General features: G+C 31.7%; 1 protein-coding gene across 1 annotated transcript; it reads left to right on the top strand.

Moving 5' to 3' along the window:
• The first annotated feature begins 2958 nt into the window (after positions 1-2958).
• On the top strand, positions 2959-14856 carry LOC132739453 (L-threonine ammonia-lyase-like). Its single transcript, XM_060727172.1, has 14 exons — positions 2959-3100; positions 4575-4638; positions 6095-6191; positions 7118-7188; positions 8403-8448; positions 9009-9194; positions 9516-9571; positions 9832-9994; positions 10573-10663; positions 12057-12144; positions 12337-12462; positions 13072-13239; positions 13684-13741; positions 14112-14856. Exons 2-14 carry the CDS (start codon positions 4601-4603, stop codon positions 14220-14222), a joined length of 1299 nt encoding a protein of 432 aa, XP_060583155.1. The 5' UTR covers positions 2959-3100; positions 4575-4600; the 3' UTR covers positions 14223-14856.
• Positions 14857-14971: the final 115 nt, after the last annotated feature.

Raw genomic sequence — 14971 nt, 5'->3', positions numbered from 1 at the left:
TTGTTTAGGTCTTTAATCAATAAACATTTTGTCATTGTCATTATAGTTGTTAACAAAAAGAACACAAATGAATGCTTGCAGCTAAATCAATCGTTATATACAAAATCGAAGTCGCGTAAGGAACATTCTATTTTGTTCTGTTCAATAAATTTCATCAGACAAATATTAACGCTTCATAAATGCATCAGTCTTTTCACATCACATTTCTAATGATATTATGATGCAAATATTGCTGGGCAATCAAATAATAATGTAGTGTATTCCTAGGGAGAGTATTCCAATATATACTCGTACAACATAATTGACCTACTTCACGATAAATCCCAATACCATTAAAACTATCTGAACTGCTACATCGGTAAAACCGATCCCGGCACACATTTGCCGAGTTTTGGAGTATTTCTGTTTGAGACCCCTCGCCGATTATTCACCATCATCTCGGATTCAACATAGTTATATCACGTGACTTCAGATGCAAACAAAAAAGTGGGCGTTTTCATATAAAAGGTCGAATATTTTTTTTGGCATTTCACGGAAAGTCATTTTCTGTAAAATTATGATTATTAAAAAAATATGTCTGACAATCGAAAAAAATTCACAAATGCCCTCTGACGTACAATTGTCACCAAATCTTGAACGTAAGGTTTCCACAGGCATAATAATAAACATAATTATAGATAATATACTGTTTACTATTTATATCTATACATTTGCTGTATTTAACCGGACTTGTACATTTTATAATGAAATAGACTAACCGACAACCCCAGCATTTACTTACTATCTTACTTTTTCTTTTTATATTTTAAAGTTTTGTAGCGTAGGGTAGACCGAAATACCGTATCAGTTCTATGTAATCAAGTATTCATACTATTGTTTCGGGCCTTTATCCGCAGATTGGCGGAAAGGGCCAAAAAGTGTAATTGAAAACTATCATGTAGAAATTGGGATTCTTTACTAATATTTTTCATCACCTTTTGTTCAGACAACTGAAACTGAAACTAATAACAGCTGTGCGTAATAATGCCTCAAATCATATGTAACAAGTCTAGTAACAATTTATTACAAGTTATTATCAATGTTTTAATAGTAAATTCCCCCCCCCCCCCCAAAAAAAAAAAATAAATAAATATTTTCTAACTATTTAATTATAAATATTTGTTTAAGTCTACTAAACACCTTTGAATAAGCATATGACATTGGTTACTTTTTCGTATTTTATTGAATACTTGAGTCGTCTTTTGCATGAACTTGCTTAAACCAAGTTTAATGATAAATCTATAAAATAATGCTGACACTTCTTCATGCAAGATATAACGATAAAATAAAAATGGCTTTTGACGTTATCATAGTTGAGAAACATACTAACTATTTTAAGTATACATGTATAAGGTATTTAAATGCATTCGTATTGCACAAACAGGCGTAAATCAATTGTCATTTTGTTTGTCAATCGTTTTGTTTAAATGCACGTACAAGGTGACGAACATGGCCTTGGTCTTTTTTGTAGCACATACCCACAACAAAAGACACTGTATAAATAGAATAACATTATTATATAACAATGCCTGCAAAGTAACCCGAGTTGCGACTTTCTGTTTCGATCCTTGATCACGTGAAGCATGTCAATATAGGCAATCAATATGTGTTAAAAATAAATACAATTATTTTAATGCTACCATAATTGAAACTAACTCTTAAGTCGGCTTGTGGCATATATACTTATATAATACCCATGCAACCAGATCAGACAAAGGTTATTCTGATCATGGTTTGCAAAATGTTTGCTATTCAGTTAGTATATATTAAGATTTTTTTCCTAAAAATGATAAATGTAAATGTTTTTTTGTACAGATTGAAAGACCGGAAAGTGAATGTAGCATATTTGGCTTGGTAAGGGAACAACGAACAATCATATCATAATGAAATAGGAATTACCATATTTTTAGGCGAGAACAGTGTGCATAATTATGTTTAATTATTAACAGTTAAAACTCAAAAAGAGCTACGGAACAACCTCGTCCAATTTCAAAGAACATATATTTATTCGCAAAACACATGTATGAATACATTTGACAATTTCAAATTTAGGTTTAATTAAGCGCTAAATATTGATCATATCTTTCGAAATGCATTTAAGTATTTCATTTCGTCGCATGTAAGTAAATTCAATAATATACACTCGGGTATATCTATTTATGCATTTTATTATTTTTTATTTTTGCATTTCAAAAAGATCAAGGAGGGAATATTGGATAAATATAATTTTCAAATCTTTAGCTATAGTTTGTAAATATATCAAATGGTTTAACTTAGCTATCAATTGATTTTAACTGTTTTTAGTTGTGCAAACGTAAGCAAATAATTGCACACGTTGAACCGAATAAGCGTTTTTATTTATTTTTTTCTTAAAAACGTGAAGAATAAATAATTTTTACACAAAACTAATGTTTTCAGTAAATGTATATGGCTTACAGAGAGTTTTGATATGATATATCTGGTAAGTGTTTGAATTAATGTCAATCGGTGTTTCCATGCACATTTGTTAAGGTACATCAAAATACAAAGTGGAAGTGCTGGTTTTGTTGTTAAAGTCAGTGATCCCAAACTTGCCTCTTTAAGGAACACATACTATAAAATCCATAGCCAATACAGGTAGAAATTTCGGCATGACAGCCCTCTTTTGAGTGTCACGCTTTAAAAGAATTAAATTTCTAAACCTTCATTGCATCTACGTGACTTAAACTGCAAAAAACAAGCAAACAATATGATATGCAGAATAGCTTATGAATAGTTGATTAAAATATTAAAATAAACTAATAATAAAGCGTTGTTTTATTTTTAAGACTAATATATAGATTGAGCTTCTTTTTTTAGATATTGAAACCAAAATATTCTTCCTGGAAGAACCTGTTTTTTGTTTTTCCATTTTAGCAAGCGTTTTGGATCAGATCCATAAACATGTTCAAACAAACGCAGTATGCGTTTAAATACGTGCATTTATTCTGTTTATTTCGCAGTTTTCGTTTTAGACACCTTTGTTTAGCTGAGGTTAACATATTTTTACATACTTAAGTATTGGTATTTGGAATACAGAGGGGTAAGGACATATTTTTTTCGGAAGTTCAAAAAATATACACATATAATATTTTATGAACTATTTATATGTTTATATCTTTTAACTTTCAATAAAAATGATATGAAAATAAAATAAAAATAATAATAAATAGTTAAACATTATTTTTATTGTCATTATTTTTGCAAGTATAAAGCAGATGAGTAAAAAAAGATATTTGATTTATTAAAAATAAATATTAAGAGGATATTTTTTCGTTTGAGTGAAATATGGAATATATTTTTACGAAACATGATAAAATGCCACATATTTTCATGAGCCGGGACGGCGAGTGAAAATGTGTGGCATTTTATCATGTTGAGTGAAACTATATACCATATTTCACAAAAAATAAAAAACATAACCTTTTTATTATCAACGAAAAATTGTTACGAATCCATTGCTTGCTACGCAAATGCAATTGTACAGCGCGCAGTAATATATAGATGCGTCTTGTTTTGCCTATATTTGCACACGCTGTTTGGCGCTACATTGTGACGTCACGTAAACAACTCTTTAAACGTCTGTACAGCGTTAATGACTGCATTAAAGATATTGGTGTTCGGATTTATTTTCTTAGTAAGACCATTTGCTATCATTCTAAATAGTTTTCAAAACAAAATTCAACAAAAATTGTTTTGTATTTATCAGATTTTTCAAACAAAATGGCGAAAAAAGTCCCGTAAAATGAATATGAGTTTTGACTCCGCCCACTTTCATATTTATATTTCATATTTATTTCTAAAAAATATGAAATATATTTGACTGATATAGCACCATATTTCATGGGTAAAATTAAATAATATATCTTATTCATAACCATACTCAATATAAGATTGGCGGGAGCGCGGCTTTAACAATTTCTTTTGTTTGAAGCTTCTCACACAGTTCTTAACATTTTTCAGCCGAACTTTCACAGTAGTTTCCTCACGAAGTACCATGCTGCATATTGTCAAGATTTGTTTATATTGATCAAGTTTACTGTATTATGGCCTTTGTGTTGATTTTGTATTCACACTTAAATTGTTTTATACATGCATAAAATAGTATTCCGATCGAATCCCCTTATTTTCGCAACAAAACTTTCACAGAACTTTTATAGACTAAATTATTTTGAACGTGATACATTATGACTGTACCATTTGTAGTCGAAAATTCGCCTGTCTGTAAGTAATTCCTGTCATTATCATGCCTAATCGTTTAGGTCATTATGCAATTTCGAACGCCTTGCCGCACGGCATTAGTTTTTCACAATCGGCGAATAAAAGATTGTAATATGCAATTATTATTCAAAATGTAAATTTAAAGTGGCGACCTTGGAACATTTTGCGAATGATTTGTTTCATATTTAGTATCTGTTCCGATATCTAAGGGACTAGATTATTTTTATACAATTTTTGTTTAAACTATTGTTACAATAGTAGAGAGAAATATTGTTACCTTGAATGAATTGTTACAGAAACGGTTACACTCTACCCCATAACCATGGCGACTCGTTCAAGTAAACAAGAGCCCGAAGATCCGTAAGTACAGTAGCATAGTAAAGCTTTATCTGATGAGGACGCTTGTTTTCCAGTTAAAATAACCATTACATACTTCTTTTTAGTATATGAAAGCTGCACGCCTTCAGGTAAGCAAAATTAACCTTAAGAAAAATGTTCTGAGATATTAAGAAAAGTAGACATATTCACAATTCAAGAAATAATTTACATATCGTATGCAATTAATGATTAATTTTGCAGAATTTATCACCCTATTTCTACTTCGTGACTAACGCAGTAATGCCTTTTTGTGTACACTAGCCTATTTTTTGTCATTTCCGTAGATTTCAAGTACCGTTTGAATTGTGTAAATTACTTTTTTCACTTGACAATAATTGTCTTTTATATAGATTTTAAAAAAAATCATGAAAATTAGCCTTAATCTGGAAGCATGTGGCTTTAAATTGAAACATACCCTATTTTTAATTTATTCGAAACCCTTTATTGTCACACTCGTCAAAAGCTTCCAGTAACATAAACTGTTATTGCTTTAAAAAGTAAAAATGGAAAAGTTTAAAGAAGACCATCAAGGCAAAATAAAGAAATATGTTGCAGGTACGGTTTGATCAAGCTTGTTAAGCTACAAGATTGCGCTCCATATCACCGTCTATAATAAAACAAAATTCATTTTTTACATATGAATCAACGGTTTAATTCTTGATAAATCCTTAATTTACACGTGTGACCAGTTAAGGCCACGATCGTGTCGTCTGATTAGGTTTTGCACTGGTTGTTATTTCTTCATTACATATTTGACTTTTTGTCCATACACTGACAAATGGTTTGATCACATTGAAGGATGAACTAGTCCATTTATTAAAAGATAATTAGGGTGGTAAGGGCTAATGTCAAGCAATCGATCTTGAGAATAAGGCACATTCCAAGACTTATAATAAATAAACATGATAAATGATACTACATAAGTTTTCCGAGGAAACGATGCCAAAAAGGATGGAAAAATAAGCACCCTGGTCGAGACTTAAACATGGACCATTTAGTAATTGTCCGGGATCTCTTGTAAGTGAGTTAACCGTTGGTTTTCACATATACTTCATTATAAGCGTAGTGTTATCCACTACTACTCAGATTTCTATTATACATAGTTTAGCCATATATAAACACGTACCAATAATGCACGCGGAAGAAAAAATGTATATATCTAGTGAAACCAGGATTGTAAGTACCTAAGCTCAAGAAATATCGTCCCGGATTTCTACTACTCACTTTCTCTGTAATTAGTGAACAGTTTCATATCATGACAATTCCCAGTAAACTGAACAAAATTTAGTTTTAATCGCTACAAATTGTGGACCATCACAAATTACGAAGTAGAAATATGCGAAAATTGAAGTACAATGAAGGTAATAGTACATATATGAAGCATTGCTGTAATTTTACAGACAAGTGAAAAATTTCCAAATTTCTGTTTATGATTCAGAGCCTGTGATCCAAACAAACCGATCTCAGTCCCTTTCGAAAAGGTTCTACAAGCCCAAGATGCAATAAAGGATGCGATTGAAGTCACACCATGTAGAGTAAGTAAATTGTGTGATTTAGATATGAATAACCGTATCAAATCAAGTTAGTTATTTTGCAATTACAACTCTTTTAGAATGCATTTTATGATTCTGTTTAAATATTTTACACCAGTTACACTATGACCATATGCATTATAGCATATTTGAACAAAATTAAAGTGTCTACAATCTGTGATATAATTAATTATTATATTCAACTCTTAGCCTACAGAGGCAACACATTCTACCCATATGACCATTGCTGACCAAGATCGGCCGGCAAATCCTTTCTATATGATCATAGTCAGCAAGGAAATTTGCTACTCAATCAGTAAATATTTTGACCCCCCCATTAAATTGATAATAGTTTGCCCAGATTGAAAGACAGATAAGCTCATTTAAGATAATTAGATTGGTGGAGGGAAAATAAACTATATGAAGATGATAATTTACGTCCGACAAAGTTTACTGTAACACCTTACAGTGATGCCTGACATTTTTTATTGTATATGTATTAATTTTAATTTAATAATTTATTATTTTTCTATATTTGTGTTATCCAATGTTTGAAGTTTTTATTTGTTTATCTTGCCACAAATGTCTGGCATTTTAAGAACGTTCGTTTTCTTAAAAATGTACGCCTGCCTGGTCTTTTATTGCAATGGAGCGTACAAGGATGTCTGATTTTTATCAATGTATTTTGTTTTCAGCGTTCACTGATGTCTGACATATTTATTATTTGCTTACCTAGACAGCGTTTACAAATTTTCAACTAGTTAAGATTTCTTTTGTTTTGTTTTCTTTAAATTAACAGCGTTCACAAAATGCTTTAAGGTATTTTAACAATGTTCACAGAAATCTGACCAATTAAGCGAATTTTGATAATTTTTCATCAGCTGCCGCGATGTTTTGTCTTTTCAATTGACTTTTGTTTCCTTTATTAGCGTTCACAGATGTCTGACCTGTTCAACATGGAACTTTATTTCAAGAAAGAGTACATGCAATATACCGGAAGGTAATGTAATAATTGCAATATTGTTGCAATAATATTGACATCTTATATTTTGACACAACAATTTGAACAGTTTGTACATAATCATTATCCACACATAATTTTTATTATCCTATATTTAACTATATCAGCATGGTTGCAGAGAAAGCGTAAATTTATATCTAACATTACTCTTACGGTAGTGACATAACAGGACACATGGTCGTTAATCAAGGTGAGCTGGAAACCAATGGTCAATTATTTTCGAACCGATGATCGATTTTTTAGGAGCCAGATAGCTTACCAACTACACTACCGCAAACAACAATATTATGCACATTGCGTTTTTTTAAGTTGCTCGCCTCAATACGTTGAACAATATTTAAAAAAATGTCAGAATGTTAGAACTAACACAATATACACAATTAAAATTGCTATGTATGATGTGGATAATGATGATGATGAAAATGACGACGATGGCAATTATGCAAATCCTACTCAGTACACAGAGATCTATGCCACCGCGGTCCGATATATCAGAATTTCTGATATTTTATATTTTTTAGCTTTTGAATTTAGTTTTCATTTTTTTGTATACTTTTGATATTTTTTTTTATTAACTATACCGAACGTAGGTACAAAAAGTTAAAAATAAAACAGAAAGAGAAAATTGACGTTAGATTTTCTATGTAACGGTCGATATTTACATTTGAATTTCGACGTTACGTCATGTGACTTTCATTATCATGTGACGTCTGCGAAAGCAGTGATTACAATCTTTAAAGGGAGGTTATCACTGTGAGGAGTTTGATGGTGACGATGACGACGAGGCTAATGCCACTGCAAAGTACAATAGCAATGACAATGATGATGATGATGATTATGATATTGATGGCGACGACGAGGACGACGACGACAATGATGATGACGACGACGACGACATCGATGATGATTATGATGATGATGACGGCGGCGACGAGGTTAATACCACTGCAAAGTACAATAGCAATGACAATGAATATGATGATGATTATGATATTGATGGCGACGACGAGGACGACGACGACAATGATGATGACGACGACGACGACATCGATGATGACTATGATGATGACGGCGGCGACGACGACATTCTGTTGTAGATTATAACGAGTACTATCATAAAAATTAAAATACTGCAAAACAATATTGATTTTCCAAACGACTCCTTAATGTAACATTTATATTTTTGTTCACAGTTTTAAAGAAAGAGGAGCCAGATTTTGTCTGTTGAACCTGTCACCGGTAAATTATTACACATAATGCATGTTATTCTAAAGGCTCATTATAGCTCAAAAATCCATATTTGTTCACTTCCTAACGAGTATTGATCTTCCGTTAGTTAGATGAAAGAATCTAAACATCCTGTCGAGATTCGAACCCTTAGCAATAAGAGTAGGATTGTCAGCGTATACGAAAGCCTTTGGCAGAAAAACAGTGATTTTTGTTAACACCATGACGCCATGACTTAATTCTACTGAGGTGATGTCAGATTTGATTCACTTTTGTATAAACAGTGAACCGCATTAATGTTTTCTTTATTTATGGATCTGTCATACATTATTATATAAACGGGTTAGCCTGCTGTCTCAAAGAAAGCAATTGTCTTTCTAAATCAGTCGCTTTTCTTTTATTTATTGATTGGTCCATATAATACTTGCATTAATACGTCTTTTCTTCCTGCTCAAAAGTTTCGTTCTTTAATTTTATCTTGTTTAATTTGTTCTTGTTTTTTTTATCAAGTAATTGCCTTTCTTGATTTTGTGAGACAATCAACTTTTCTACTAATATCAAACGGTTTACAGGAACAGAAAAGGAAAGGAGTGATAGCAGCAAGTGCCGGGAATCATGCTTTGGCATTGTCTTATCACGGTAAACTTCTTGGAATACCAGTGAACGTTGTTATGCCAACGATCGCCCCGCTGATGAAAATTACGGCGTGTAAGAAATATGGAGCGAATATTAAAATTGAAGGACATAACATAGTCGAGGTATGAAAATACTTATATAGTATTCTGGAAAAAACATATCAAAATAGAATTGCTCATAAATAAAAATATGACATTTTTTACATTTAAATTATGGTAGCCCAGATAACCGTTTAACAATTTATGAAATATAATTTATCAATCACTCATATATGATTTCCGTAAGTTGTCATTGCATGACATAGAGAGAATCGCCACCTGCTCAATTAAGTAAGAATTTGTACTGCATATACCATAGTAAAAAGAAAATTAAACATTTTTCCTCACTGCTATATTAGATAAAGGTTACCTTATGGTAACAGCAGTTTAATCTTTATATTTCAGTCAAGGACTGTTGCTCTAGAAATGGCTAAAGAAAGGGGATTAGCATATATAAATGGGTGAGAATAATCTTGAAGTAGAAGATTTTATCTTGACATATGCATTGAATTGATTAAATATATCAAATATCAAATTTTATCCAGTAACATTGTTCTTTGAGTTTTCTTGCACCTTTCAATCCAATCGCTTGCAATGCTACGATCCATAAGTTAGCCCTTAAGTTTTTTGCTTTGACTTATAATAAGTAAGAATAGACGATAAAAAGTTAATATTATCTTTCAGGAAATTGTAAAAGTAAATAATATTTGTGTATTGCTAGATATGACCATGAAGATATAATAGCTGGACAAGGCACAATTGGACTTGAAATATTAGAGCAGGTACCAGATCTTGATGTTTGTATTATACCAATAGGCGGAGGAGGCATGGTAGCTGGCACCGCTTTGGCTATTAAAACAAAGAAGCCTCACGTCAGAATTATTGTAAGTGTCCTTTCTTTTAAAGTATCCAGTAAACTAGATCTATGTATCTGTCAATGTAAATTAATTTGATTGTAATGTAATAATTTAAAATAGATGAACTTGCCATTATACACCTGCGGTATCACAAAGGTAACATGTGCACTTCTTCATTATTGATGGAATTTAAAAGTTATGTCGTTGGAGTGGAAAAGAGATGATATCTCGTGACTTCAAAATAATTACATGATTGCCGTTCCAATTAGGTATTATGTCTTAGGAACGAGAGGCATGATATATCTTCGCAACGAGATAAATAAAACAGCCACATGTTACTTGTGTTCAAACGTATACAACCGATCAAAATCCAATTATAGAAACACATAGTTTTACGAGATTACGTTATTTAATTAAATATGTTTAAATTAAGATTTAGATTTGAGTTAATATTCATTATCAAAGTTGTTTAATATATTTGTGATATTTCTATTTCTTGTATAACGTCTTTATTTGTACATGTTAAAATGGAATTTCTTGATATTTTCCTCTTCTAACGATTGAAAGCCGATTTTAAAAAATTATTTATCACTGTTCATCTTTAGGGTGTTGAACCAGAACACTGTCCAAGTTTCCAGAAGGCCATGGATGCCGGAAAAGCTATTTATACCGAGACAACATCCACGCTTGCAGACGGTTACTTTTTTCCTATATTTTGAAAATTCATATACATGATCCAAGGCCCCTTATGCCTCAGAAATGCATCTTTCTAATTGCTAAAAGACATTTCATTTTTTTGTACGTTGTTACAATTTTCAAACAATTATTTGCCATATATACGAACTATATTTTGCTCATTTTGCTCTGTTAGTTTTTGTATAATTATTGTGAATAAGTATTTTGTCATCGTCGGATACTCTCGGTAGATTTACTTGTAACATAACAAGTAATCGGCTTTGGGTAAAGTGAATAAAGGGTGCGAAAAATATCGACCAAATTTATGTTCTTCAACGAGGATAAACAATTATCAAACAAAACAAAATGGCAGCGCCCATGGTGATAACCTGTTTTACGTGTCTTGCTAAGGTATAAAGCTAAATCATTTTAATTATTCCACAAGCAGAGACTATAGTGATATAATCCACCAAATATCGTATAGAACGCGAGGTTTGATTGGTTTTAATCGCCTTATGAAATCGTAAGGCAATAAATGAAAAAAGGTGTCTTTGTAAAACTTCTTATCGATTGGGTATCGGCAAAAATGCCAACGGCTGATCTATGTTAATAGTTCGGTGGTGGGTATACGACAATGTCTTTTTTTGTATGGGGTCGACTATTACTTTGTTTGAAATTTTGCTACCTTTATGACACATAACTGCACATGCAGTACTACTTTTTCAGTGTTTAAACATCTAACTTGCTTTTAATTCATAATTAAAACATTTTACCAAACATGTTTGACAAACGTATCTTAAAAAAGTGACATTTAATTTTTTTTAATTAAGGTGCGTCTTTCTACAATTCAGGCCAATTAAGACAAAACATCTTTACTTAAAAATATTTAGTAATAAAGCATGTATGGATCGTTCGACACGACATTTGTGATACTTTTTCTTAATATTTGCATGTAAGTTGGGCGGTGTTAGTATTTCTTACGTGAGTAATGTTAAATCACCCAAAGGACAAGTTGCTTGCTTTATAAAAGTGTTTTTTAAAAGCTAGTCTGTGATATACATGCGTCAAAACTCTGACCCGTTTCAAAATTCCGTTTTATTTTGTTTTTCCCAGTGTTTTTAATTTCGTTTAGGTCAGACATAACCGTTTACTTGAGGAACATACGCCGCTTTTTATTCCTGATATCCGCCGCAATCTGCGGATGTTTCCAAATTCAAAATTGGACTGTTGCATGCACTTTCAAGTACCATCTACAAACATGCTCAATTAAACCGAGCCTGCAACATTGTCAAATCCATTGACTCTGAACAACTTTATAACTCTTTTAAACAACTTTAAAATAAAGTTACAATACCGTTATAACTTTAACTCTTACAATTATAATGAGTTAGCATAATATATACGATTTTTTCAGGGCTTGCTGTTCCTACTGTTGGAGTGAACGCCTTTGAAACAGTCATGGCAAATAAACTGATCGATCGAAAAGACATGGTCCAAGTTAAGTAAGTGAACACACATTTTGTTGTTGCTGGTTGATGCTGATCTCTGTTTTGGCATTTTCAGTGGTATTCATCTGAATTTTTTGTACTATATATACACAAGTATGTTTGATTTTGTCTAATTCGTGAACCTAATGTTATATTATTTAAGAGAAATCTCCTTTTATCCGGAATGTTTGTTACATTATTATCCAGGGAAGAATGTATTGAGCTGGCGATCTTAAGGTGCATCGAGCTAGAGAAGGCGGTGGTCGAAGGTGGAGGCGCCACAGGATTGGCAGCAATTATACAAGGGTTTATTCCGGGACTGGAGGGCAAGAAGTAATTTATTTTCATTTTTTTAAAGAAAGTTTTATGAATTGATGGTTGTCTTGGTAGCTAAAGTTTCCGAATCTAAATCCAGGGAGCATGAATTGGAGCAATACTCTGGTTTCGCCCTCGCTTCCACGTATGACACCAGGTTTGGATGTTATAAAATGTTCAATATGTTGTGCCAGTTACTGACCATCTTAATACATGGAATCTAAAATTCTTTTGATAACTTTTGGCTAGTACTGGTTAGTGCAAGGAAGCGGACTGGAGTTGGGAGTGGTTTTGAATTTCAAAATGTCACTACTTCTCATGTTTTAATTTTGAATTTTGCTTACGGCGGTGCTAGGAGATAATTGTTTTAAAACATCTTTGGAAGACACAGAATAATCACCGTCAAATGCCGTCAATTACATTTACGAGTGTATTGTACATGCATGAAAGCAATTATTAGTGAAGATTCAGGCTTTATAGTAAAGAGTTAACTAACTTTTCACGTAGACCTGTTTTATCCTAGGAGTAATAACGTGTAGTGAAAAAATAAAAAATGTTGCAACATGAAAAAGAAATCGGTTACCCATTTTTTTGTTCTTCTTTATTTATATTAATATTTCATTGTAGGGTTGTGGTGATTCTGAGTGGCGGGAATATCGACACCACGGTTCTTGATCGCGTGATTGAAAGAGCACTGGCTGAAGATGACAGATTGGTCAAATTTAAAGTGTCCGTCAGTGACAGACCTGGCGGGATTGCAGAGCTGACAAAGCTTGTTGGAGATCTTGGTGTCAGGTGATACTTTAAGGCATATTTATTTCATTTGTAAAATGTAGTTAACCATTTAAGCAATTTGTTAAAACCTAAATTATTCATATGTTGTTTATTAATTGACATAAACTAGGAGACATTTCTGATGCAAATAAGGTAAACCTTTCAATGTAAGCAGAAACAAAACGCTCTCCCAGGGCCAAGGGTTTTAATTTTAGCATCATTGTTACTCTATTATTCTTTTTATCATTAAACAAATTTAGGGAATTATTATATCAACATAGATGTAATATAATGAAAAATATTAATTTTAGTATTTTTCTTGTCTCTTGAAAACATTCATTTATCATTTTCTTGCAGCATTGATTGCTTTTTAAAGTATATTGTCACAATGTTTGCATCACAAGCCCTAAGTTTTACCTCAAAGATAAACATATTATTGTAAGGCAATTCAAGTGACTTTTTCAGTATCAAGGACATTTTCCAAGAAAGACCATGGGAGAAGCATGACGTATTCTCTGTAATGGTGAGACATTTTTGTTAACATGTTAAAGGTATCCTGCCCATACCCTGGTTTAAACAATCATATCCTCGCAATTCTTGCTATGTCGATTAAGTTCCAAATAACCAAATTTTAAGGCGTAAAATCAAATCACAATGAAAGTAGGCCAACAATCAAAATAAGGATGAGGAATGCCTATGGAAAAGATAAGAAAACCAATTAGTAAAGATAAACAAACATCCATGGAAATTCTCATTTTTACATTTACCATTTCGTAGATAAATTATACATTGAACCGAGATATATATATAAAATTATTTATAAATTATTATATTTTTATTAAAATATATATATATAAAATATATTAAGATACATCATCAAGTTGTCGTTTCAGGTAAAAATGGTATGTGAAACACGAGACGCCGATCACAGCAAAGAATTGCACGAGGCTATTAAGAAAAAATACCCAAACAACCATCTGATTTGGGGCCAACCTAATAATTAACTGTTGTATAGTTCGGATAAATCACTGTTCTGGATTGTTAAGGAACACACCGATAACATGTTCGTACTATTTTTAAAAAAAGCGTTCGATGTAATCTAATGTTTGTATGATAATATTCAATGTTTTGAATTCATTATGTGAAATTTGATTTTTATAATCAACATTTACTGGATAATAAGACAGCATGTTTAAAGGTGAAATTGTTATAGTTTCTTTGGGATTATAAAACGTGTGCAGCGTTTCAATGGATTTATATGCTGACGAATTGTATATCTCTTTCTGTGACAGTTGATAAAAGTGAAACATTGAACAATAGTCTATATGCTTTATATTTATCAGAAAAAGCTATTGTTAATGATTATGTGTTGACTCATCTAAAAATGGTGCGAATTATGTACTACAACTACACTACAACTTTATTACTATCCAAAGAGTGCAAAAAGAAAAATCAATGTAAACATTGAATATCATTTCAGATATCAATTAAAATACGCCGTTTATTTAATCATGATTAAATTTGAAAATATTCATATTTATGAAATAAGTTTGATTGTTTTTGAAATGCGCATATTATGATTATATCTTTGAAAATAAGTTTTTTTTTGTCTCTGAATTAAAAACAATTTTTATCTGAGTGTGTTCTGTCTCACGATTTGTTTATGTTAAGATCTAACGTTTCCAAATTGTTAGATTGCCAGTGACATGTGTTGTAATGGATTAGTATATACACATTGGCGTATGAAAGTAAA

The sequence above is a fragment of the Ruditapes philippinarum genome, unplaced genomic scaffold (genome assembly GCF_026571515.1).
Source record: "Ruditapes philippinarum isolate M1 unplaced genomic scaffold, ASM2657151v2 ctg320_1_1_1_1, whole genome shotgun sequence".
In the NCBI taxonomy this organism is placed as follows: Eukaryota; Metazoa; Mollusca; class Bivalvia; order Venerida; family Veneridae; genus Ruditapes; species Ruditapes philippinarum.
The sequence above is the reverse complement of the archived record's forward strand: the minus strand, read 5'-3'. Positions and strand labels throughout refer to the sequence as shown.

Bases quoted from the DNA above. Each gene is read 5' to 3' on its own strand.
- LOC132739453 (XM_060727172.1), top strand. From the start codon at position 4,601: ATGGCGACTCGTTCAAGTAAACAAGAGCCCGAAGATCC. The intron at 8,449-9,008 runs GTAAATTATTAC...AACGGTTTACAG, and splicing joins GTCTGTTGAACCTGTCACCG to GAACAGAAAAGGAAAGGAGT. The intron at 12,145-12,336 runs GTAAGTGAACAC...ATTATTATCCAG, and splicing joins AAAGACATGGTCCAAGTTAA to GGAAGAATGTATTGAGCTGG.